The sequence below is a fragment of the Anoplophora glabripennis genome, unplaced genomic scaffold (assembly GCF_000390285.2).
Source record: "Anoplophora glabripennis isolate ALB-LARVAE unplaced genomic scaffold, Agla_2.0 scaffold468, whole genome shotgun sequence".
Lineage (NCBI taxonomy): Eukaryota > Metazoa > Arthropoda > Insecta > Coleoptera > Cerambycidae > Anoplophora > Anoplophora glabripennis.
Genome location: NW_019416618.1, coordinates 266,974 through 291,901, shown reverse-complemented (window position 1 = coordinate 291,901; position 24,928 = coordinate 266,974). Strand labels below are relative to the sequence as shown.

Genomic DNA, 24,928 nt, shown 5'->3' with positions numbered 1-24,928 from the left:
TCATGTATAAAAAGTGTTTTCATATAATTCCACAAAAAATGCATGTAAGGCAAAAATTTACAATATTGTTCATTGAATTCTGCAATTTGTACCTTCCTCTGCGCATTTGTTTAAAATTCTTTATATAAAAACAAATTTCTATAAAAAGATTTGCTTAAAATACTGTGGCAAAATTTCTTTTTTATCGACACTTATTAGCCCCAAAATGTTAGCAATATGTGATATATAAAAACATAAAAAGTTCATTTGTTGACTGCGTTTGATTACTATGAGTTGTATTTCAAGATTTTACTACTATTTTGTTCATATACTTAGGTCATTTTTATAACTTTAATTAGTGTAAATTTTTGAAATAAAATTTATATGTATAATAATTTGGGCATGTATATATTTTATTTAGTGGCTCTAGACTATTTCTACAACGTTTCAAAAATTTTTAGTAGTAATGTGGTAACAGAAGCTAAATGTACAAGCTAGATAGTCTTTTGTGATTTTAATAGCAATTATTTCAAAGAATTGTGTAATTCTTATAGAAAAATAGAGAATGAATACATTTAAGTAAAGTAAAGTACCTACATACTACATTTAGTTAGTCATATTTTGTATATAAATTACAGTCAAGACAATTGTGTAAATTGTTAATACCTTTTTTTCGCAGTATGAAGCAATTACTGAACCAATTGTCAAGCTGTCTTTTATTTTAAACCAACATTGCGAATATTTTTGGAAACTATAAATCAGTAATCCAAGCACAGTGATAATTTATTTATTATTTGTTTGCATTATTACTAAAAAACTACAAAAAGATCGATAAGTTCTCCGAATTTGTAGTAAAGCCATAAACGAAGCCATCGATCAACTAATAAAGAGAGCATTTTTCGGAAAATGACGTGAATGTCAAACAAACGCGATAAGAAATATTGTACAAATCTCAGTTTCCCCAAATCAGCAAACATACGGTGTTGCAAATGCGTAAATATAATTTGAGGAGAAATTAAGTAGGTATAAATTTCAACCACTTTTTTTGCACTAAATCAACTGGAAAAGAGTGTAAAAAAATTCAAATCTTAATCGTTGTAATGTAAACGGTTTCAAACTGATTTATCTTTTTACATCGGGATGAGATTATGTTTTGAATTTACAACAGATGAAGCTTATTCCGTTGTTTTTGTTAACATTCGAAATATCAAGTGAGCGACTCATGAAAAATTAATTCCATATAAGCTTGGCTTACAACCATCCGAAAATCCTTAGTACATCACCGAGAGAGACAGGTTGTCTAGTTAACTTAATCTTTTAGCAAATGAACAAAAATTTTAGGCGTGACAAAGGTCACGTTCCCAACAATTTGTGGAAGGAATTATGACATTATTTTACGTTAAGTTATTAGACGATTACTATTTTATGCTCACATCAGATTTTCTTGATCGATTGCGCCGATAAGTTGGAAGGGATCAGGTATCGTAAATAAAGAAATATTATTTTTACCATTCTGATAGCGGTGTTGCAACAGGGCTTATCGAGTCGCGATGGCCGTTGATTGATTTTACTGTTTTGGGAAACGCAATCATAAATTTTTTTTTTAAATATAGGTTAACTCCTAAGTGCCCTAGAAGTTTAAGCTGCATGTCATCTAGTTTGGTAATTGTAATTTAAAACCTTTTTTATTTTATATTTTACGGATAAAAAAACAAGCACATTTGATAAAAATCTTGTTTGTATTTAAAATCAGGTTGCCATAAAGAAAGATGACATTTCATGATCAGATAATTTAAAAATATGTAAACCACCTTTATTTTTACTCTTTCGAACAAGTTTAAAAAAAATAGTTACAAGATTGGCCCACTTTGATTATTAACAAATTTATGTCCACGAATAGAGTGAACAGGGTATGGAAATATGGAAGAACTAAAAATGTTGACATTTTTTTTATAATTTTATACCTATTAGTTTTTTGAAGTATAAAAAAAATTAATGAATCAATGAATTAAAAAATTCCAAGTTATGGCAAAATTGGTATACTTTGTATATTGAAAGATGTTTTCTCCATAATGAGAAATAAATATGTATATTGTAGAGAAAATGTTGCTTGTGATTTAAACTTTAAATGGTTAATCGTGATGAAAATGGCATTTTATTCTTCACTTGTGTCACTGTACTTCGTAACAAACCCAACAGTAATTATCGTAAAAATGCAAACTTTACAGCAAAAACTTACTGATGCTGTAAGGATAATAACATTTATCGCTGAATAATAGACGGAGACTTCAAGACTTCAACGCAAAATACCCAGGTTACATTTGACCCCGTCATCTTTATATAAAATAGTTCAACGTTTTTAAGAACAGGATCGCTGAAAACAGCGAGGCAAAAGGAAAACTATAACGATGAAGGTATCTCTATTATGCTAGTTCTACAGTCAGTAAATGAACATCCTAGGATGTCACAAAGGAAAGGGCTAGGGTACTTAGGGATTGTGAGAAAGTCTCATATACAAAAAATTTTGAAACAAAATAAAATTCTGACAAATCAGTTGTCAACCACACTTTATAGGCAGGTTAAGGAGCGAAACATCTTGATTTTTGGCTCAGAGATAATGGAATGAAACTTTCATCAACAGATTATGATTTCGGATGAATCCACTTTTTCGACAAATGGCATTGTTATTTTTATTTTTTTATTTATTATAATAAATTAAAATTACCTGAATGACTCAAATTCTGCATTGCTGCACTGCACTGCTAGGCAATTTGTCAACCACTTGTCAACAGCTGAGATTTATTGCCCAGTTGGCCAGTTCGGCTGTTTGCCCCCGCGCGTATTTTTCAACTGGGCGTATACATTTCTACCATCTCCACGTTTAATTCGACCAAACCTGTATATGGACATGGCTAAATAAATATGGGTACAAGTTTTTCAAATATTTCAATGCCAAGTTGCTGCGTCAGCGACCGAACCTGGTACATACTGCCAATTACTATTATAAAGGTTTTCGCACACTCCACGCCTTTATGGCAGTGTTGTGTATGATAACCTTTATTTCTCCACATGAAAACAGTTACCAACCTAATCACTTTTATCGCGTAAAATGTCGTGTCACGTATTTATTTACCTAAAAACAATATTTGGGATTAAAAAAGGATTTGTTCGCATATTTCAACAAAACGCGCGCGAACGAATCTACCTCTATCTCCGCTCCGCCCTCCGTCACTGTTTTTTTAAATTAACGTTTTTATTATGCGTATCGTACACGCAGATTGGCAAAGTTAAGCCTCCGCATCGTTTATGGTAACAGAAAGCGATACGTCGATATGATTTAGCTGCATTAAGTCAGCTTAGCCGTTTAAAAATAGAACTTATGTTATTCAATAAAACCTCTAATCGATAAATCGGCAATATAAAGGCATAAAAAATAATTGCTAATAAACATTGTTTGGTACTTAAATCTAGATTAGGGGTGATATTCGTAGCAAAGTAGAAACAATGTTTGTGTGTTATCGAATAAAATTTTTTGAATTTTTAGATTTTAAAATTGAGCATGTAAGCCTGTACCACTCTTTGTATAAACCTTTTTCATACGTAGTTTTTATCAGCTCCCATATTTTAGTCACGAAAATTATCATTAAATATAAGACCAGCAACATGTGCAACATCTTTAATAATCTTCGATTTTTTTTTTAACATTCTCCAAATAGGCCAGGAAATATAGAGTTGGGCGCGACTTTTTGTTTCGGCAAGCTGAATTTATCACTATAGATGCTAAATATTATGTACAATAACATACCTATTAGTTTCCACAGTCATAAAAATGGGGGGAAGATTGTTTACAGGGTGGTTAATTATATAATTTTTACGTAAATTCACGTTTTCCCTTATAACTTTTTTCCGTTCATTTCCACGAGAAAACAGTATGGTACTTTTTTTTCGTCTTCAAAAGACCTACAAAACTAGCCCTCGAGCGTCAAAAAATATTGATTAGATCAAAAGTTATAAACAGAAGAAGTTTATTTATGACTTTTGAATTAAACATTTATAAACTGCGTTATTATTACCAGAGCGTTTTGGCATCGCGTCATCTCATTCCTTATCACTGGCTAATAACTCACACGAAATCTGGAATCGGTAAGTTGAATAGTTTACAAGTTATGTTATGTTATAAACAAATTAACTAATTATTAGTCTGGACGATCCCGAGCATCTTCCACAATCGCACTGATTTCTTTCATTTTAAATTTCATAATAATACATCTATAATTTTTTAAATTTCAAATTTGCAACCTGGATTTTTGTTTTATTTTTTAGCCGTAGTTGCATAATTAAATATACGAGGCACGCGCGTGATATATTATTACATATTTGGAAAGCTTATGAAAAGAGCTTTAAGTTAAAAACAATTGTCAAGATTCGTTGAAAAACAACGAAGTTACAGATTGTCAAATATATTATTTTCACGCGAATTTCGCTTATTTAACGGCAGGACTATGAATATTATCGTCATTTTCTTCTGACTCGCTGTCGTTCGCTTCCCCCACCCTTCCGCCGCGCCACGGCTCGCCGAAAATCAAGCGACCCACTGACTTTTGACAATATTTCTTATGCACTTAACATACTTCCACAAATCAAATATTTTACCTGGGAAAGTACTCGGGTTGCCGGTTATGACACTATTTTTTTTGCCGCTACCAACCTAATTTGTTTAACAATAGGCCGTCAACTTTGACAGTTGTTTTTCCACGAATCTTGACATTTTTTTTAACTTAAAGCTCTTTTCATAAGCTTTCCGAATATGTAATAATATATAACTATATCACGCTCGTGCGTCGTATATTTAATTTGGAACTAAGGCTAAAAAAAAAAAATCTAGGTTGCAAATTTGAAATTAAAAAAAAATTATAAATTTCAATGTATTATTATGAAATCTACCGTGAAAAAAATCAGTGCGATTGTGGAAGATCCTCGGGATCGTCCAGACTAATAATTAGTTAATTTGTTTATAACATAACATAACTTGTAAACTATTCAACTTACCGATTCCAGATTTCGTGTGAGTTTATTAGACATTGATAAGGAATGAGAGGATGCAATACCAAAACGTTCTGGTAATAATAACGCAGTTTATAAAAGTCATAAATAAGCTTCTTCTGTTTATAACTTTTGAAATAATCAATATTTTTTGACATTCGAGGGTTAGTTTTGTAGGTCTTTTGAAGACGAAAAAAAAGTACATTACTGTTTTCTCGTGGAAATGAACGGAAAAAAGTTATAAGCGAAAAACGTGAATTTACGTAAAAATTATACAATTAACCACCCTGTAAACAATCTTCCCCCCATTTTTATGACTGTGAAAACTATAATATGTTATTGTACATAATATTTAGCATCTATAGTGATAAATTCAGCTTGCCGAAACAAAAAGTCGCGAAATGGTCATTTCCCAGCTTATTTTCCAGGCCTAAAATACTGATCTCAGATTATTGATTAATCTCTCTTAGCAAAATCGATGATTTATGTTTGGACAGAATATTGTCAGTATTGCTAGGGACGGTTTTTAATGAGAAACGTCTTAATTAATCAAATTGTGTGTGAAGTTTCACAACGGCGATTTACGCGGTTGATTTATTTGATTCAAAATAAGGTGTCGAATTTGGAACCTATCAATAATTCGAGATTACCCTGTATAGATACCAGTTTTCCAGGAAAAGGCTACAGATCCCTGTTGTGTCACTCGGCCTCATATGAAAACATTTTTAGATTATATATTTTCCCGGAAAGTATTAAGGTATCTAAGACAAGGAATGTGTAGATTTAAAATTAATCCATTCTCCAATAGTGGCACAGTTTCGTCCGTAGCTGAGACAGTAAGTCTGTCGCCTGCCGAAATTATAGGTATCCTTTAAAGGTCACGACTTAAGAACTGTTTTTCTTACAGTCAGATTTTTTTGATTGATATTGTTGACGAAGGGATAAAGCCTTCGAAGTTTGAACGATCAGCTCGACTATTTATATTTATTACATGTGTTACAACAACCAGATATACAATTAGAGGAAGGTAAATAATGCAACGACATGTAATAATCGTCGTAAAGTAAATAGCTTTAAATTTCACGTTAGAAATGTTACTGCTTCTGGTTCTCACAAATATTTTCCTTCTACGGTTAAATTTGTTAGTTATATTTATTACTAAACTAGTATTTAATGTTTATAACTATAATCTAAATCACTTTGGCGCAACTGGTATAGTCTTTCCGATCTCAATTGAAGAACCAAGAGATTGGCAGTATATACCAGGTTTGATCGCTGACGCAGGAACTCGGCATTGACATATTTGGAAAATTTGTTCTCAAACGGCGTACACAAACAGCCGAACTGGGCAACTGGGCAATAAATCTCAGCTGTTGACAAGTGGCTGCCAAATTGCCCAGCAGTGCAGTGCAGCAATGCGGAATTTGGTGTGATTCAGGTAACTTCTATTAATCATTCATATTACAATTGTGAAAGGGAGAAATAAGGGGGAAATTTTGTTTCCTAATATTATTACAACCTGGCATTTTGGAGACCTTTTGAAAGGGAGCAAAACGAAAATTACCATAAATATAATAAAATTGTTTGAGGACATAAATAATTAAAATATGTTGTTGATCAAATGAACATAAAATATAAATTTTCTACACATTATAATCAAATTATTATAATTTTTTACATTTAGCAGAAAACTTTTTTAGGGACGCCTATGACGCTCATTAAATTTTATTGCTAGGCGTTTTTGTACATGTTTAACTGACTTCGGAAAGTCTATACAAACAATTGAGTGAAACTAGTATTAAATTTAATTATGAAATTAAAAAAAATATGAGATTTTTTTAATGCATCATACTCAAAAATTGTGCAACTGGAATTACTAGGCTCTCACTACGGAACATTTCCAGAAGACCAAAAATTTTTTAAATTCTCCATTACCTTTTTCACAGTTTTTTGGGATATTTTTGTTCATATCGAGCAGCAAACGTGTCACAAGTTCTTGAAATAACTTTATCACATTGTCCATAAATAATGGACAAATTTAAATAATCTTCATGAGTATAATTTAATCTCTATGGCATTTTTAATGGTGAAATCTATTAGTGACAATAAAAAACCTGTGACAGTTGTCATGTTGATTGTTACTTACCTGTCACGGCAAACCTAAAATGTGCTGAACAAATGGAAATACCAGTTATACTCAAATTTAGTACACAATGGGAATACGTTAAAAAAATTGAGGCTTTCTATTTAAAAATTTCGAGTTTCCCACATTTTCTATAAATTACATATTCCTCTACAAATTCGCATAAAAAAATAAACCTGATTTTCCACGAAAACTAAATTTTGCTGACAGTCTGCATCTGTCAATTTTTGCCTAAAAATCAAAATATCTCGGAAACGGTCAATCCTAAGTATGGAGTGTGCTATATGTTTTCAACTTGAAAATAAGTGCGCTTTCTAAAAATGCAATAACATATAGGGAGTTCCAAGGGGGTTTAAAATAAGAAAGTTGGTATCGACTTCCGGACAATTTAAAAAAAAAATCCCAGCGGTTTCCCAGAATATTCATCGATGGAGTTCGTGGTGAGACACCCTGTATAATATGAAAATAATTGACATTGAAGATGTGTTTATAATAGTAGTTTCCCGACACAAATGTTTACAACATGGATCTAATTATTATTATTTACAATAACAAATCAAGGAAACGGAACAATTAATTATTCGAATTTTATAAATATTTTGATATTTTTTAAAATTATTAATGTAGTCGAAATAAAAGTACTACACTTGGTTTACCGAGTATAATTTAAAAAAAAAATGGAGGCAAGTGCAGGCATTGAAAAGCAACCAGTTTGCACACGAATATCATTTGAATGCGTCTCGTGATTCATCATTTTGTATGAGTCGAATTTGTTGAGACTGATTGACTTTTGACTACTTGATGTATATTTTCTGTCTATAACAGTTAAACCTTTGTTAGTGAAGTTCTCTATCATGAATCGTTATACGAACACCGAGATGACTGACGTGCATTCCTTTTACGGACTTGCTGATGGCAGTTCATTAAAAGCTAGGCGGTTCTACATTGAACGATTTCCTGACCGTAATATTCCTGATAGAAAACCCTTCCAAAATATTCATCAACGTCTTCATGAAACAGGCACATCGAAACGAAGTGGAGGACCGGGAAGGCTAATGACAGTCAGCACGATAGAAGTGGAAGAGAATGTGCTACACAAGATACAGGTAGATCCATATACTTCTACTCAAAAAATTGCCAATACTTTGAATGTAACTAATGAGACTGTTTGGAATATTCTTAGGGACTATTTGTTGCGCCAATACCACATACAACGCGTTCAAGGACTTCTTCCTGCTGACTTTCCTCCACATATTCTGTCAATGGTTTTTATACACATTGGTTCAAATCCCTCAACTACTGACGCTGGTTCTCAAGAAATGCAAAGAATTTTCATAATAACCATGTGTGGGCTGAAGAAAATCCACATGAGGTACTTGAAGATCGTTTTCAACATAATTTCTCGTTGAACGTTTGGGTTGGGGTGATTGGCTAAATGGACTGGTATTTCTACCAGAAAGACTTATCGGCGAGGTGTATCGCAAATACAGTGTGGTTTATGCACGATGGTGCACCAGCGCATTATTAGTTTAAAACTACTCCAATGAAAAATGTGGAGGATTTAAGAAATCGGATAATTGCTAGGTGCAACTCAATAAGAAATGATCCTGGTGTTTTTGAAAGAGTTCAGCAGTCAATGACGAGATTTTTGCATCCTGTCGGAAAGTAGTCATTTTCAACAGTTCTTATCAAGTTCTATAAAGAAGTTCTTAAGTTCTTATTAAGTTCTATTAAGAGTTCTTATTAAGTTCTATTAAAAAGTAAGTTCTATTAAGAAGTGTTATGTGTAATTTTCGGTAATAAAATGTCGTTATTTTATTTTTCTCGCTGTGTATCTTCGGAACAAAGCGGCTTTTCAAAGATCATCAGAGGACAAAATATTCTTGGAATAGTCCAAGGAATATCCCCGTACATTTTTGCCGTAGGTATGTTTAATAAACACTCTGTGCACAGGCTCTTTTAAAAACAAACTTTTTACACTGGAAATTATGTAAAAATTGTCACTTTTGACACGATCGTAAACAAAGTAGTTTTAGTTGTTCTTAGAGTAAAATTCAAATGAACCAGGATTGGAAATAGCAAATTTCTCCGTGTTTATAAAAACTCGCATCATCATCCTCATCATCCCGAGATTTAAAATGGAGTCAACGTCCAATTTAAAGCGAAACGGATCGTCTGGCCTACATAAAAATCTTTCCTCCTTTTAATAAACCGTGTGAAATAGTGACAGGCCACTTCCTGATTGAGCCTCATTAAGGAATCCGCTCCCAAAACAAAAACATTCGATAAAAAACGAACGAACTAAGTACTGTATCCTCTGACGCACTTATGTAAAAATAAAAATTAAATCTTTTTTAATTTTTTCTGTTCGGGGTATAGCGTTTCTCTGGTTGCACGTTATTCCATCCGGGAACAATGACTTATGTTCACCATCTGCGCCGCTTCTCCATAACAAATCCTTTATTTTTTACAATTGTTGTAAGTTATACCCTGCATGTGTTTCATTGAGTCGATTAGAGAGAGATGAGTAAGACGTTTTTATGTCCCGCATTGTACGACCTACGTACATGTGGTTCCCATTCAGATTTATTTTTAATAAAATTGTAATGGTATGTGAATCTACGGCCGCAATTACCATAACCGCATACTGTTTCAACTGAAAGAGCAAATAAAGAAGACCGACGTCGACTTGCACCTAAAAAAATGTAGTAATCTCTCCCTACTGGCGTATATCTCAAATGTATAGGTATATTCTCAACAACGATACAGTTTACTGTATACAATACATAATTAAAAGCTGTGAACAAATTTAGAATAAATGTGCAAGATTTTTTATCTAAATTCAAACTTGTTGAGAACCGCTGATTTCACTATGACATTTAAGCACAACATTAATCCTAAATGGGAGATCAACTATGCAATGTTGCCGGTGTTGCACAAAACTCATAAACTCTGACTTTTATATGAAATAAGAAAAAATAATTAAACAAATAAGTATTTTTATACGATATTTTGAAAAATCTGAGCAATGTTTGTCAGTGGTACCTACGCTCTGTGTCTTATTACTCCATAGTCCAGACGGTACCTGTTTCAAAGAGTCCATATTTGGGTGAATCGTATATCCACGGAGATTTTTAGCTTTTTGGCTTAAAAATATCACTGGAAATAAAAATTTTTCTATACGCATAAAAAAAACGTGGGCTTAACTTTTGGCGGCACAATATGTTAAAAAAATTCGAAAAATGTCATATTTTTCTTCCTATTTAATTATGTATCTTTTCAAGAGTTGATTTTAGGCGAAAATGGAAGAGGAAAAAAATGTTTGTAATTGAATTTTACAAAATATGACTAGTTACAAATCGAATGAATCATGATTATTATTGTAAAAATCGAAAAAATCGTCAAAATTGGGGTTAAAAAACGTTACTTTTAGGGAATTTTTTTGGGGTTTCATCAAAATCGGTTAGATAGATGTATAATAATTTTGCAATCCAGATTTTGAAAAAAAAAATTGCAAATTTTCAAAATTTTGCACAGGCGCAACGAACACTACTGGTCCACTGAAAATCCTCACACTGTAAATCCAGTCCAAAACCAAGGCCATTTTGGAGTAAATGTATGGTGAAAACTAATTAAATACTTTTGTTGTGTATACAGGGTGTTTTCACTTTAAATTTGGAAAATGCAGGAATGTATTCCCTATCAAAAATTAAATGTAGTTTGCTCTATAAAAATTTTTTATGAAAGCCTTTGTTTTGGAGATACAGGGCGTTGAAGCTTAAAAAAAATACTTTTTGACATATCTCCGCTATCCACGAGTAGATTTGATTTAAAATTGGTACACATTATGCGTATTGGGGGTTCTCATAATTAAGAGAATATTAATCCTATCGCATTAGCCAGTGGCATTCAAAGGGGGGATGCATGGCCCCTTTTTTCAAAAAAAAAGTACGTCATTGAGTTTTTCGAAGAATGTAAAGTAAATTTAAATACTACTATACAAAAGCAATCTAAATGGTCTCTTGGTATTTTTCGATAATACGCAGCATTCATGAGATTCTTGGACTATTAAGATTCCAATGCATGATAACATGGCACGGTAGTGCTGAATGAGAAAAAGAGATATTTTTCTTTGAATTCAAATGCTGCATTAAAATTTATAGCAACCTTTTTGTTTCGCAGCAAGCCAAGAACTTGTAAATATTTTCATTACTTTCCTCTACTCAATGTCGTAATTTTTTTGTTCATGCATTGAAATATTAATGGTCCAAGAATCTCATGAACGCCGTGTATTATCGAAAAATACCAAGATACCTTTTAGATTGCTTTTGTATGGTAGTATTTAAATTTACTTTACATTCTTCGAAAAACTCAATGGCGTACTTCTTTTTTGAAAAAGGGGCCACGCATCCCCCTTTGCACGCCACTGGCTAATGCGATAGGACTAATATTTTGTCAATTATGAAAACCCCCAATACGCATAATGTGTACCAAGTTTAAATCAAATCTACTCGTGGATAGCCGAGATATGTCAAAAAGTGTTTATTTTTTTTAAGCTTCAACGCTATGTATCTCCAAAACAAAGGCTTTCATAAAAAAAATTTATAGAGCAAATTACAGTTAATTTTTGATAGGGAATACATTCCTGCGTTTTCCAAATTTAAAGTGAAAACACCCTGTATATGCCTTTGGTGTCATAGAGAAAGATTATGACAATTTTATTTTAACAGGTTGTTGATTGCATATATTTTGCAGTAACAAACAGTTTAATTACCTTATTTTTCAATAACTATGCATGTATTTACTTTTTGGTCAATTTAACACTTTGCTTTTTCGATAGTGGAGTTTTAACCTTTAGGATAGTACGTATTTCACATGAAGCTAACTGAACTTAATTTGCCAATAGTTTTGGGATTTTATTATAAAATTAAGATTTCTGCATAATTTTATCTGAATATTACTCAGAATCAGTCACACTGCGTCAGAGTTAGATTTAGTCTGGAGTGAGTAAAAAACTAAAAGATTGATGTCATTCCAAATAATTTTCTTGACACATGACTTGAAAAACTCGCAATTCATTAGTGATCATGTATAAGTGATTATCCTCTATTTGTACAGCGGTTTTTAATAAGTATGAGGTGATTCAGAACTGATGTTCGACCGCCATTACAAGAAAACGGAAAGAGCAAAAGGAAAACCGCAAGACGGGCATGGTAATATAAATATTTGACTTAAAAATTCGTTCTGGTCGAAGAGCTGTGACGTCATCGAAATTATTTTTCCCTATTTCGTAGATATTTTTTTACATCTTCTATCTTCTAATTCAGAGAATGTTATGTAGGTATAGAGAAAAAGACTGGTTTGATCAAGTCTGTTACTGATTTTTTCAGTGGAATACAAGGTACTTTCAATGTTTATATTCATCATTCACATGAATTCGTTTTGCCAATTTCAAATATTTCTGAACTTCTCCCAAAATTTAGAGTACCTATTCATTTTTTTGACAAATGTAGTTTTGCACAAAAGTACCTCAAAGGGTAACGCTTACAAAATCGGTATAGACTTGATCCGCTAGTAGAAAGAGATTTGAGATTCTAAACTTTGTTGAAGAAAAAGAGATGAGATGTACAATTTTTTTTATAAAATTAAGAAAAATTATTTCGATCACAGACCTTTGGGGTAAACTTACCATTATGGAATTTTAAGTCTAATACTTATTAACCCACAAATGGCGGCCAGTCATCAGTGCTAGGTCAAATTTTAATTGTAAAAACTGTATTTGTAATTATAAGAAATTTTTGGTATGACTATATCAGGAACATCCAGTGTGTTTATCATAGTAGCAAATTTATTTTCTTTTATTTTAAATTTTAGTTATTACCCAACAAATTTTCGTTGTAACATTTCGACGAATGCGGCCCTGTGGAATAAGAGAGGAGTCCCGACAGAGCGAAATAGAGAAAACTAATTATTTTTTCGTCAATTTCAATTAACGCCAACGAAATGCAATCTAGCGCCTCACTTCAAAGGGAATTCTATATAGAAATCAAATTATTTCAACACTCACTCTCGGACCTATCCGTTTTATCTCTTCATTTATCATTTTTGTAATCGGTGCGTGGCCGTTTTGCTTATAATTATATTTCGCAACCAATCAGAATTATTAAATCAAAAATTCTGATGTTTAATGGAGTTTGGTCGTTATGGTATTAAAGCTATATTGCTCGTGACAGCTTATAGGGTTCAACCGGCCACCAGCAATTTATGTTCCTTTGAAATATTAGCAAAAAGAGAATTTTCAAAGGAATTAAAATGCAAAAATTAAATTTCAGCCATTGTCTACGTTTTTTTTATTGTAGCATATTTAAGAAACTTAAGATTTATATACAATTCGTAGTAGACGGAATGCAGAGTAACCCACAGCCACCTCTATCACCAGAACTGAAATTTTTAAGGCAAAAAATTGTTATTGTCCCTCTGTGACTCATCGCCACGTAAACTGACTTCCTAACCGTGACGTGATGACTGTGCATCCCACCAATCAAGCCGTTCTGAGTAATATTCTCTTAATTGTCCAAAATACAGCTGTCGAAATAAATCCTTTGACGGCAAAATATCTGTGTCCCTTTTATTTTTCCCCGACAAGCTCTAATGCTGTAATAAATACACATTTATTTTAATAAATCAATTTAAGAAAGCCTCGGTTAATTACGTCTGATTTGGTACCACGCTATCACAAACGACTTTAGGGAGACGGTGGAAGAACGCATTGATAGAAAAACACGCTCCAAAATGTGTTCTAGAAATGTCATACAGATATATTACATCATTGTTTTTAGTCATAAAATTCTGTTTGTAAAAGAATAAAATGTGTCGTAACATTCGAACGCTTTCAACGCTGCGTCGTATTGCGTAAAAGTCCCTAATACTTAAAATATAAATACATAAACAAACGTAGTCTTAAAAAATATAAGGATTATTATTAAGAGTTAAGTATATTCATGTGTTTTGCTTGCACAGTGTATTAAACTTTTTAACGCTGTACATCTTCACCGATTTAACTTTTAACGTTCATGTGTTGTAGGCTTAAAGCAACTTATGATGAGAAAATAAATTTTTGTATTTTCCTTTTACAAAGTAATCGTTTGTATGTCTAATCTTGATCAAAACAGTTTTAATTGGCAATCGCAATTATTTGATTATATATTTTTGTCAATGTAGGTATACCTACTAAAGGTATCTCAATTGGACTTTCGATGTTTGTTCTATGTCTTCGATCGAGGTTCCCTGTAGGGTAGTAGCTATTAATTGACAAAGCGAGGGTGCTGATAATTGAGGGTTTTAATTACAATAATTATTGGGTCATCTAAATCAATTAAAGGGCTATAAAACTGACAATTGGTTCTTATTGGTTGATTGCATGGGAAAACAAGAGAAAAATGTGTTTCATCATTGATTAGAACAAACTAATATATGTATTATCTACTCAGAAGCATTGTTACCCATTTCTGGAAATTTAATATTACAGATAAAATAAATTCATACTTTTAGGTTAGTTTTAGGTGGGTTATGTCCATAGAAAAGGTGTTGAATAGGAAAAACTTTCTTATTTTTCGTTTTAACGAAAAAAGTTACTCTTGATAAAAAATGTTGCTGGTTCTTAAAACAAGATTGGAATAGAGAAAGATTTAACTTTTCTTGTACGGGGTGCTCAAAAAATTGAAAAACTTTAAATGGTACAAGAGTAAAGTGCACTTATTTGTGAAGATGTGGAAATAAGTTGCTAGGAAAAGTTGTACAAAAGTAAAAGGAAGTCTTTAGAAAATTTGGTATTAGATCAATTTTCGACAATTTTTATTAATTTGTAATCATTAAATTTATTTTATACAAAGTAAATTATTCCAAATGAACAATTCGCAAATTTTAAAAGTTTATGTACTCAAACACACTGCCACCATATTGAGCACGTTTTTAAACGGACAAATAATTCATCAAAACTTCTTCTAACCTCATCTAAAGATATTGAAGCAATAACGGTATCTCTAATGGCATCCTTTTATTGATCAATATTGGAATCTATTAGAGGTGTGCGATAAAGTTTTGTACCATTTAAAGTTTTTTCAATTTTATGAACACCCTGTATAAGAAATGTTACATTTTTCTATTCCAATCCTACCTTAATTTAGAACCAGCAAAAATGTTTATCAAGAGTAACTTTTTTCGATAAAATGAAAAATAAGAAAGTTTTTCCTATTCAACACATTTTCTGTGGACATACTGTATAGAGGGTGTTAATTATATACTCTGCTTTATTAAAGGATTCTACGTCACATATCAGTACAGTTTATAAACCTTCGAATGGTGATCGAAAGTTATTTTACTATTTAAAAGCTTAAAATATCTCTCTAAAACAAAAATATGTAGTTATTTCTTTTCAATAAAGATAATAATGCTGAATGAATTTTCGGACAAGAGCAAAACTGTGTACTTACTTATTTTTATATTTTCGTTCGATTTCAAACAATTTTGTGAGAGTAACACAATATTTTGACGTTTTCGTAACATAATCTTAAAAAGAACATTAAAAACTTCCCCGCAAAGATTTGGAGACTTTACACCGAGAATATGACATGAACGACATGCCAGAAATGAGGACAAACTTTCCTAATCCACTTGAAATCTTTCCGATAAGTTTTTCCTTGATTCAACCTTAAGACAGTCGCTGTGGAGTCGATCGTAATTATGATTTGGTGCCAGGTAATACGGCGTATCTCTGGAGAGACCGCTGGCAAAGCTCCTTTCTCGATATTGGATTTATTATGGGAGATTTCGAGGGATTGCCCGTAACGTTGAAGATTCCGGCTTAGTTTCGAAATGTATATATCGCTAAAGGCAAAACCACGGCATTATCATTAAACATTTATGGGTTCGATGAAAAGATGTATCTAATTTTTCTTTCTGTAGGGTCGTAGGATGATTGTAATCTGGAGATCTGACCGAGTGATATTCACTAAACAAATTAAAATCTATATAGAATCGTTGTAGAACGAAAAATTAAGATATGTTGGGAATAGGTTTTTATCTGTTTTTAATTCCAATTTCAATCAGTCTAATTTTTTTCTGAAGCATGGGTATTTTTTTATTTTTAAAAATATGTATTCTCTAGTAAAATCGATCGAACGTAACTGAAATACCCAGTGTTGGATTTGGTGATGTTGCCGGTTATAAGTACAAATATCTTGGATAAGGCATATTATGATACTTAATTAACTTGTATTTCATCAGTTAGATAAATGTTTCCTTAGGTAATAGAAAATAATTTACTTACCTAATTAAAAATTATGATATGCTTATACTTATAGAAAAAAATATGATCTTGATTCATGACATTTTTCTTCTCTAAAGGTCAATACATATATAAATAAGGTATATTGTTACTGATACGAACATCTTCCCCTATTAAAATTATTATAATATCTAAACAAACTATAAAAAATAAAAGAATTAATTAAACTAAAGGAAGCAATTTTGGCGGAAGTTTTTAAACATTGCATAGGTATCTACATATAAACTGACAGCAGGTTCATATAAAAAACTTAATAGGTAATAGCGTTTTTTTTACTTCATTTAATGGGTTACAAAATTGCATATTGCAACCGAAAAATTTGCTCCTTTTTTTGCTGTGAAGATAAATAAATTCTTATTGGTTTAAAAAATTAACTAGATATAAGAAATTAATTTTTTTTAAATTGTACTTAGATATCTACCTATAAGGTAGAAGTTTTTTTAACATATTTAGTGTAAGTAAAAGTATCGAAGTACATAATTTTCTTAATTAAAAAAAATCATTAATATTATTTAATTAATTTTAACTTTGTCGACTGTATTTTTTATTTAGTCCTACATACGTAGTGGTTAACTTCTATAATTTTTTTATAACTTTTATAATTTGTGTTATTGTTAACTGTTTTTTAACTCTTGTACTTTAGTAATCTGATTTTGTTAATGCATCTATTTTTATTAGCTATTTCTCCCACCTATTAACTGGTTTCAACTGTCAGGTGGTGTAACTTTAATAAATAAATAAAATAAATAAATAAATAAAGAATATTCTCATATTAGGATTATGATTTAGCGTACCATTTTAGCAATTAATTGTTCTTAATTTAAAAATTACAAATCGCCATTTCAATAATATTTAAAAAATTTGTATGTTGCTGATTTGTATACAAAACTAAAAAAAAACTGTTTTACGGTTGATTTAATACTTATTTTTTGTTGAGTAAACGAATATGTTTTTAATAAATTTTAAAAATTTAGCCACAAGTAGTTACGTTCGTATTTTGTAATACTTAGAGGTACAAGAAGTTTTTTAACGTTTGTAAAGCTAGCAGAAGTATCTAATGTATAATTTCATTAATGAAGAAACCATTCACAATTATTATTCAACGATATTTCATATTACATAGGTATGTAAATGATTTGTCTGTAAACAATTAAGTACTGTTGGTATTTATCCCTGATAAAAACTATAAACCTCCGTACACCCTTTCAGTGACATCTTTACCTCAGAAAATTTAAGAATTTGTGTACGGAAAAAAAATCCAGTAAAAATATATGGCAATTTATTTACTCTTCATTTTTACTGTAATTTTCTTCTTGTCTGTGATTTTACAAATAAAATGTGAAGTTCCATTATACAATTACCTTTCAGTGTAATTTTACTTTTTCGTTTGTAACATTACTAATTTTTACAATTACTTGTAAAATTGTAAAGTAGATTTACAGGCAATTGTATAATTTCATCGTATAAAAATGCATTTTTGACAGCAACAACAATGTATTTTTTATTCCGTGTACAGTGTGTTAAAAAAAAGATACATATGTTGTTACAGCACTTCAATTTACTAAAATTTTGACATATCAAATATATTCGAATTTGGGAAACTCCTTATAACGATAAGAATAAAATTTAATATTCATATCAACTTTCCAAGTGTATTTGAAAAATGCTTCAAACTTTTACAATTTGTGGCTTGGCTATGTTCTTGTACAGTAAGAGTAATAATTTTGTAGCAAATAATATATTTTACCTTAATGTTAAATGAATGTCCACGTTAATACTATTCAACATTTTTTTTGAGCCAGTGTGAATTCTGATTGAATGATAATATAAAAAATTATATATTTTTTTTCTTTTGAGTTAATTATATGAAGTATTCTATCTAGTTAAAACAAAAAAATTGTGGATATTCTTCGTATCCACCTACATTAATGTAGGCTTTAGATTAAACAACAATTTTTTATGTAAGTTTTGGCGCTTTCAATTATTTTCAAAACTGACTACCTAACGAAAATTAGTCACATTACAAGATAAATTATCCATGACAAATTAAGTGCGGGACACTAAAATGAAGATCTACAAACAGAAAACTGCATTTTTCTCATTGTTGAAGTAAGTACACAAAGATTAAGTGTATTTTCGCAGATATTTAGATAATAAGTATCGTACATTTAGTAATTTTACAACGCAAAAGTTGAAGTTATGACATATTTTGCAAATATACGATTTACTTTATAATTACGAAGGGTGTTTTGTATATAAGTTTTTTTTTTGTAAACCTACGAGGGACACTGTAATATGGTGCTCATTTTTAAAAAAATTTTAAGACATTTATAAGCAAATTTTTACAAATTATATTTGTAAAGTCACTGTCCTTTTTTTCAGTGTATGTTCCTTTTAATTTTACAAATAATCTTCAATTCTCTGACCCTAAAAGCTCGACTATCCCTTACCTTCCCTGCCTTTCGGCGTGACGATGGTGAAAGCGCTGTGGCCCGCCGGACTGGAAGGTGCCGAATCCGACACGTTCACTTCCGGACTTCCGGAGCTGTTCCTGTTGGACCCGTTGCTGAAATCCAGCGGCATCGCCGGCTGAGTGCTGAGTTCAAGCGCCATTCTACCCGAAAATTAAAAAAAAAAAGAAACAACAAAATACCCGTTTCGACAACCGACTACCACATCACAGTTCACAAAACCACTTCGGAGATACCAAGCCGGAAGGTCACTAGTGTTTACGGGTGATAAGCGTGGCTGCACGCGATTTTTCGGTGTCCTTCTCAAGGATGTGGAGGTAAACGTGGTTTACCAAGATTCGACCGGCAGACAACTGTTTGATACGCGACTGTATGGAGTGATAAGCTGGAGTTTGGAGAGCGAGGAGGTCCCGGTGACGAAGTTCGAGCCGTTATGGTCTCTATCGCAAGGGTAAATTAGGAGAAGGGGAGGAGTTTGACGGCTGGCCCCGCCCTCGGTGACAATTGAATTATGAATGAAATAGTAAACAGTTTATATAAGGATTCGATTTTAATTGCCCACTTTGATTGCCAATTACTTCAAATCTATACAGGTGAATTAAAACTGCGAATTATACTTAAAAGTCAATGAAAATTGTGGAAAACTGAATAATAATTTCTTTATTTCTTATAAACTTAAGGTCCCTCCATGACCCAAAATACCTTTTAATAATTCAGTACGTTCAATATTTAAAAAATATTTTCATTTGTTAAAAATATCATTAAGAAAATTTGCAAACGTTAATTATTTTTTGTCCGTACCTATATTTTTTAACTAACCATTATTGAAAATAATTCCTATATCTATTGTTTTAGTTAATTTTTTATTATTAAATCAACCATTTCCATCTATGAAATATCAAAGCTTCAATAGATTACGAATAACCGTATACTAGATATGAACTAATTTCTTTTGTATTCTTAGTTTTACTAAGATTTTGTTCCATCAATTGCATTATTTTTACATTTTTCTACACCTCCGAAAAGAAAACTGCGATGAAAATCTACTAGATTTATCTCTATCCATTACTTTTTAAACATATGGACTCGAATTAATGCCCCATTCCTTGAAACCGATATTATCCTGAAAATCGGTCGATTAATAAGGCGCTAAGTGACTGCAGATCGTACAATTGTCCTTCATCTAGCTTGCTCGCTTTCTAATAGAGTAAAGAGTGGGGCCGCGCCACCACCCATTGGCTTCGGTCCGCGCCCCGCCCACTTCACTACCCGTGCAAATGTTTGAAGTCCTGTTTCAGCTATTGTTGCCAACTACTGCCGACTGAAATTTGCATCGGCTGGCACGACACTGGGGTAGCGATTGGGTATGATGAGAGAGTGTAGGATTTTCCGGGATGGATATTGTTATTTGGGTAATTTGGCGGTTAGAGGAGCAATCTTGCTTCTGACGGCCGAGCGAGATGGTTATTAGTTTCGGAATGAGTATAGAGAACTGTTACCGCTTGTGGGTTTTCTGTTTTGTAATAGAATTTTTAACGGCGCAGGTAAAAGGAGGCTGACATTTCCGTTTTACATAAATATTAATCCAGTGAGTGAACTTTTACTTAAAAATGAAAAGAAAATATGCAATTTTAAGTAGTTTTTTAGTTTTAAATACACATTTTTTATTGTTAGCCCCTGCATTTTTGTTTACTTTAAACGTCTTTAACTAGCGCAAACTAACTTTATTTTAACAGAAACAAATTATGTAATAAATTATAATTAAAGAAAAGGATAACATTTCAAAAAAATTGACGTTGTCAAAAGTTTATTTACCTACATCACTAGGTATATGGATTATAATTATTATTCTATCTAAAAAATTATTTATTTGCCCATGTTACTAAAGTTTCATTTAAAAATACTTATATTCTATTATTAGTTCTAACACATTTTTACTCATTTTTAAGGTTAAGTTAATTCAAACAAATTCAAAAAAATCTTATTAATTAATTTCTATGACAAAGCATGCAATTAAAAAGAAAATATCTTCTATTCTTGTTCTCATCTTTTCTAGAACTATAATATTACTTTGGACAACCATTAACAAGCATATTACTTTTATAAGCAGTCTCTTTTTAAAATATTAGAATTAAGTAGGTAACATTACTTAAATCAATGTGTTTTTGTTTTGTTTTTTTTAAGAAAAAGCAATCTTCAATCTATTCTATAGATTTAAAAACTTTATTTCCAAAAAAAAAACTGTTTACTTATATGTTAATATTCTTCAGATATATCTCTTCACATACAAAAAGATTACGTGTCAAAATGGTCCTAAATTGTCTCCTGTCATTTTTATTACCAATAGAATATTAAAAAGATATACAGGGTGAGCCATTAGTGCGAGAAAGTAAAATAACTTCCTTTTTACTCATAATACAGAAATAAAGTTTATATAATAGTTATACAGAATCAATAAACTTAAACTACAAAATTAATTTGATATATACAGGGCGATGAGTAAAAACGGGACACGCCAGATATTACATTTTTTAAATGCTATATCTTAAAAACTGACAACTTTAGGTGTAGAACATATTTAATAAAAGTTGAAGTGGACTGATATGTGAATAAAACAGAACGATAAAATACAGGGTGTTCCATTTGAAAAATTTTAGAAAATCAAGTTTGAACTTTCTTAAAATGATCGTATTATAAAAATGCCCTTTATAAAATATCGATATTAGCTAATATAGTCTTTGTCTAACATTTGCCTATAACTGTCAAATATTTTTGCACCAAGTGTTAGTAGTTGAAAGTTAATACAACTTCTTCGAGGTCATGTTTTTTCCAATATTTGAAGAATTTTCTACATAACTTGGCAACCTCGCATTAAAATATTAAACTGTGTATATTACCATATACAGAATTTTCTCAGAAATCCATGTTTAAAAATATACAAAGTGTTCTATTTAAAAAATGTTATATTTGGCCTGTGCCGTTTTTACTCATCGCCCTGTGTGTTTCAAATTAATTTTTTTTTATTCTGTACAACTATATACATTTTTTTTCTGTATTATGAATAACAAGTGAGTAACTCACTGTGAGTTATTTTACTTTCTCGCAGGTCGATACAGTGAACCTAAAAATATAGTGTTGTAAGATGTATGTATGTAACAACTTACCCTCTACTTCTAATTACTTCTTTTAGCCGCTAGATGGCACTAAACTTTTTGACATTATAGTGTACTCCCAGAACTTTAAAAGGTTTCTTTCGAGTTAAATGAAATTTGGTATTCTAGTACCCGCTTAAGTAAATTTTTGACATAGTAATCGATGCAAAGCTTGTAACTGCATTTATATAGGGTGTTTATTAGGTAAGTACTTTTAAGATAAACATTCATATGAACATGGGTCTGCAACGGCTTGGTTCTTGAGATAGAGTCCAAAAAAAATTTATGTTTCAGCAATTACTGTAAATGTTAACTTATTTGTAGGAGTACTTTGGTCTTAGTTTTATAAATGGTCTAAGTTCGTCACATCGCAATACAATCAATAAACATTTCGTTCGTAAAACTTAATGGAGAATAGGCATGTTTAGTCAAAAATGACATTGAGTTTCTCATCATCAATACTCCCAGTTTCTGTTACTGGACAAAAAATATAATCAAAATACCAAACAAAAATTTTTTTTGTTTGCTCTGTATCTCAAGAATAAAGCTGTTGCAGACCCATGTTCATATACTTTTTATATTAAAATTAGTAAAGGATTCACCCTTTAAAGTTTGTACAAGTTTGTATAAGCACCCTGTATAAGCTCATATATTTTACCATAAAGGCTTAATAATTCTTTCTCTCGTAAATTTTTTGGAAGTACAATTTTCATGAAATTCATTATTTTATTAGTCATCATCAATTTTTAATATAAATCTGATTTAACTTTCATCAAAAATTTTGTCGCGAGTGAAAGTTTCTATGACAAAACGTGCAATTACAAATTAGGTGTACAAAAAATTTGCAAGATGGAAGCTTCTGCCCTAATTTTGACATAAAAGCTAAAACCACTTGCCAAAAAACATGAAAATATTTACTTAGGGATGGAGATATTCTCCTCAATTTTGTAAATGTAATTGTTTTGGTTACTATATAACAAACTGATACTGATATACAAAATTTCATCTCAATCGAATTTCTGTAAGTACATATTTAATAAAAATAATTGTGTTCATAAATGTATTCAATTAACTTTACTATCCAGCACAAACAGCGTAGGATAAATATCACACACACACACACACATATCACACTTTTAATTACAACTTAAAAAATAACAAAATAAAACTACAGTAATTGCCCCCTTAAGTTCCTCACACATTCCACATTTAATTATTCGAAAACATGCGAGCTCTATTCTAGATTTACTGAAACGATCAACTTCAGAAATAGATCAATTTTTAAAGCAGAGTACCACAGTGAGACAGCAAGGATTACCCAACCAAAAACTGTAATTAGGAAACGGAAAAATTGGCTTAATTAAGAAATTTACATATCTACGAAGAGTGTCAGGGCAGAGGCCATGGGAAGGGTGTTATTGTTCCAGTTAACAAGTGCTGCTCACAGAAATCATAGTTACCACATGATATCATTGGCGTTAGTCGCAGCTGTCTTGTCAGATGGCTCAAAAAATAAAAAACGCATTGTACAACTTAATAATCATGTTAGTATACATCCGGTACAGAGACCTCGCAGAGAAAGGTCGTAAGTATAGAGAAATCCAAAATAAATCTTTTACGTCAAACACTAAATCTTAGGGGTGTTCCGCACAGTCCGACTTTGAGCGGTACTGGTAGCGATACGACAGATTTTAGCACATATTACACTTATTGTAAAGTGACAAATTCCACGAGTAATAATTAAAGATCATTTGTCATGTGTGTACGTTATCCTTTACTGTTTCCAAAACATAATAAAACGTCAAAACGTAAGTAAAATATGGCACCGAACTGATGAAATACTCGGGTACAATTGCAAGTGCGAATACGTGAAAATATCTAACCTTGTATTGTAAATAATAAAAAATCATAAAAAAAGTTATCGTTTAAAGTAAAACATATATATTATCACTGAATTAACGTAATCTGTTACTAAATCTATACCGTGTTAACTTTGTTAGATATATATTTAATTAGTAATAAATTAAGTGATAATGACAAATCATAAAATCGCAATAATTTTTCTCTGACATTAATTTATATGCCAAGATTTAAAATCAGACGTTATATCCCACCTATTATTAGAATACAATAACTGTTATCAGTAGTAAATTAAATATTTTATAGGCGTTGTATATAAAAATGTGGAAAATGTGGGTTTTATTATGTCCTTGGATGATTCACTGCCTTCTGCCTTCACATGATTTATGGAATCAATCCTTAAATCCAAAGATAGTGAGTAGTTTATTTTATGGTAGTTTCAGCGGAAAGCAGGCAACCAACTACACAGGTATGGATTAAGTGTGTGTGCACCGTTAACAATAAATTTTCACTCAGTCAACAGAATTTAAAAAAAAAACTAGTCCGCACATAATTGTGATGAAATAATAACGATAATCGTTGAGTAATTACAACCAAGTAAATGTTTTTATTTGTTCAAACAGCAAACTCCTACACAGCAAAAAAGGGACAAAATTTACACTATCTTTGGTCCAGAGAAGTAAAGAAAAAGGTAAAACTTACCCCATTGCAATTTAGTAACTTATTTTAAAAAAGATTTGGTTATAATGTATTTGTGGTAGTATAAATCTGGTAAATTACTATATGTGGTGTAGATTTTCAAATATTATTCTTGTAAACTACACCACTTGGTGTTAATTTTAATTTATAAGGAGCATTACAGTAAAATGGGCCAATTCGAATATTATTTTACAAAAAACAAAATACTTCGTTTACCCTACTCTCATTTGTAAAT

General features: G+C 31.2%; 1 protein-coding gene across 1 annotated transcript in view; it reads right to left on the bottom strand.

Annotated features, from left to right (window-relative positions):
* Positions 1–19,310, bottom strand: part of LOC108910215 (zinc finger protein 836) — a 95,628-nt gene extending 76,318 nt beyond the window's left edge. The window contains exon 1 of the mRNA XM_018714763.2: positions 18,962–19,310. Coding sequence (XP_018570279.1) covers positions 18,962–19,124 — 163 coding nt within the window. The 5' untranslated portion in view covers positions 19,125–19,310. The remainder of the gene's footprint in view (positions 1–18,961) is intronic.
* Positions 19,311–24,928: the final 5,618 nt, after the last annotated feature.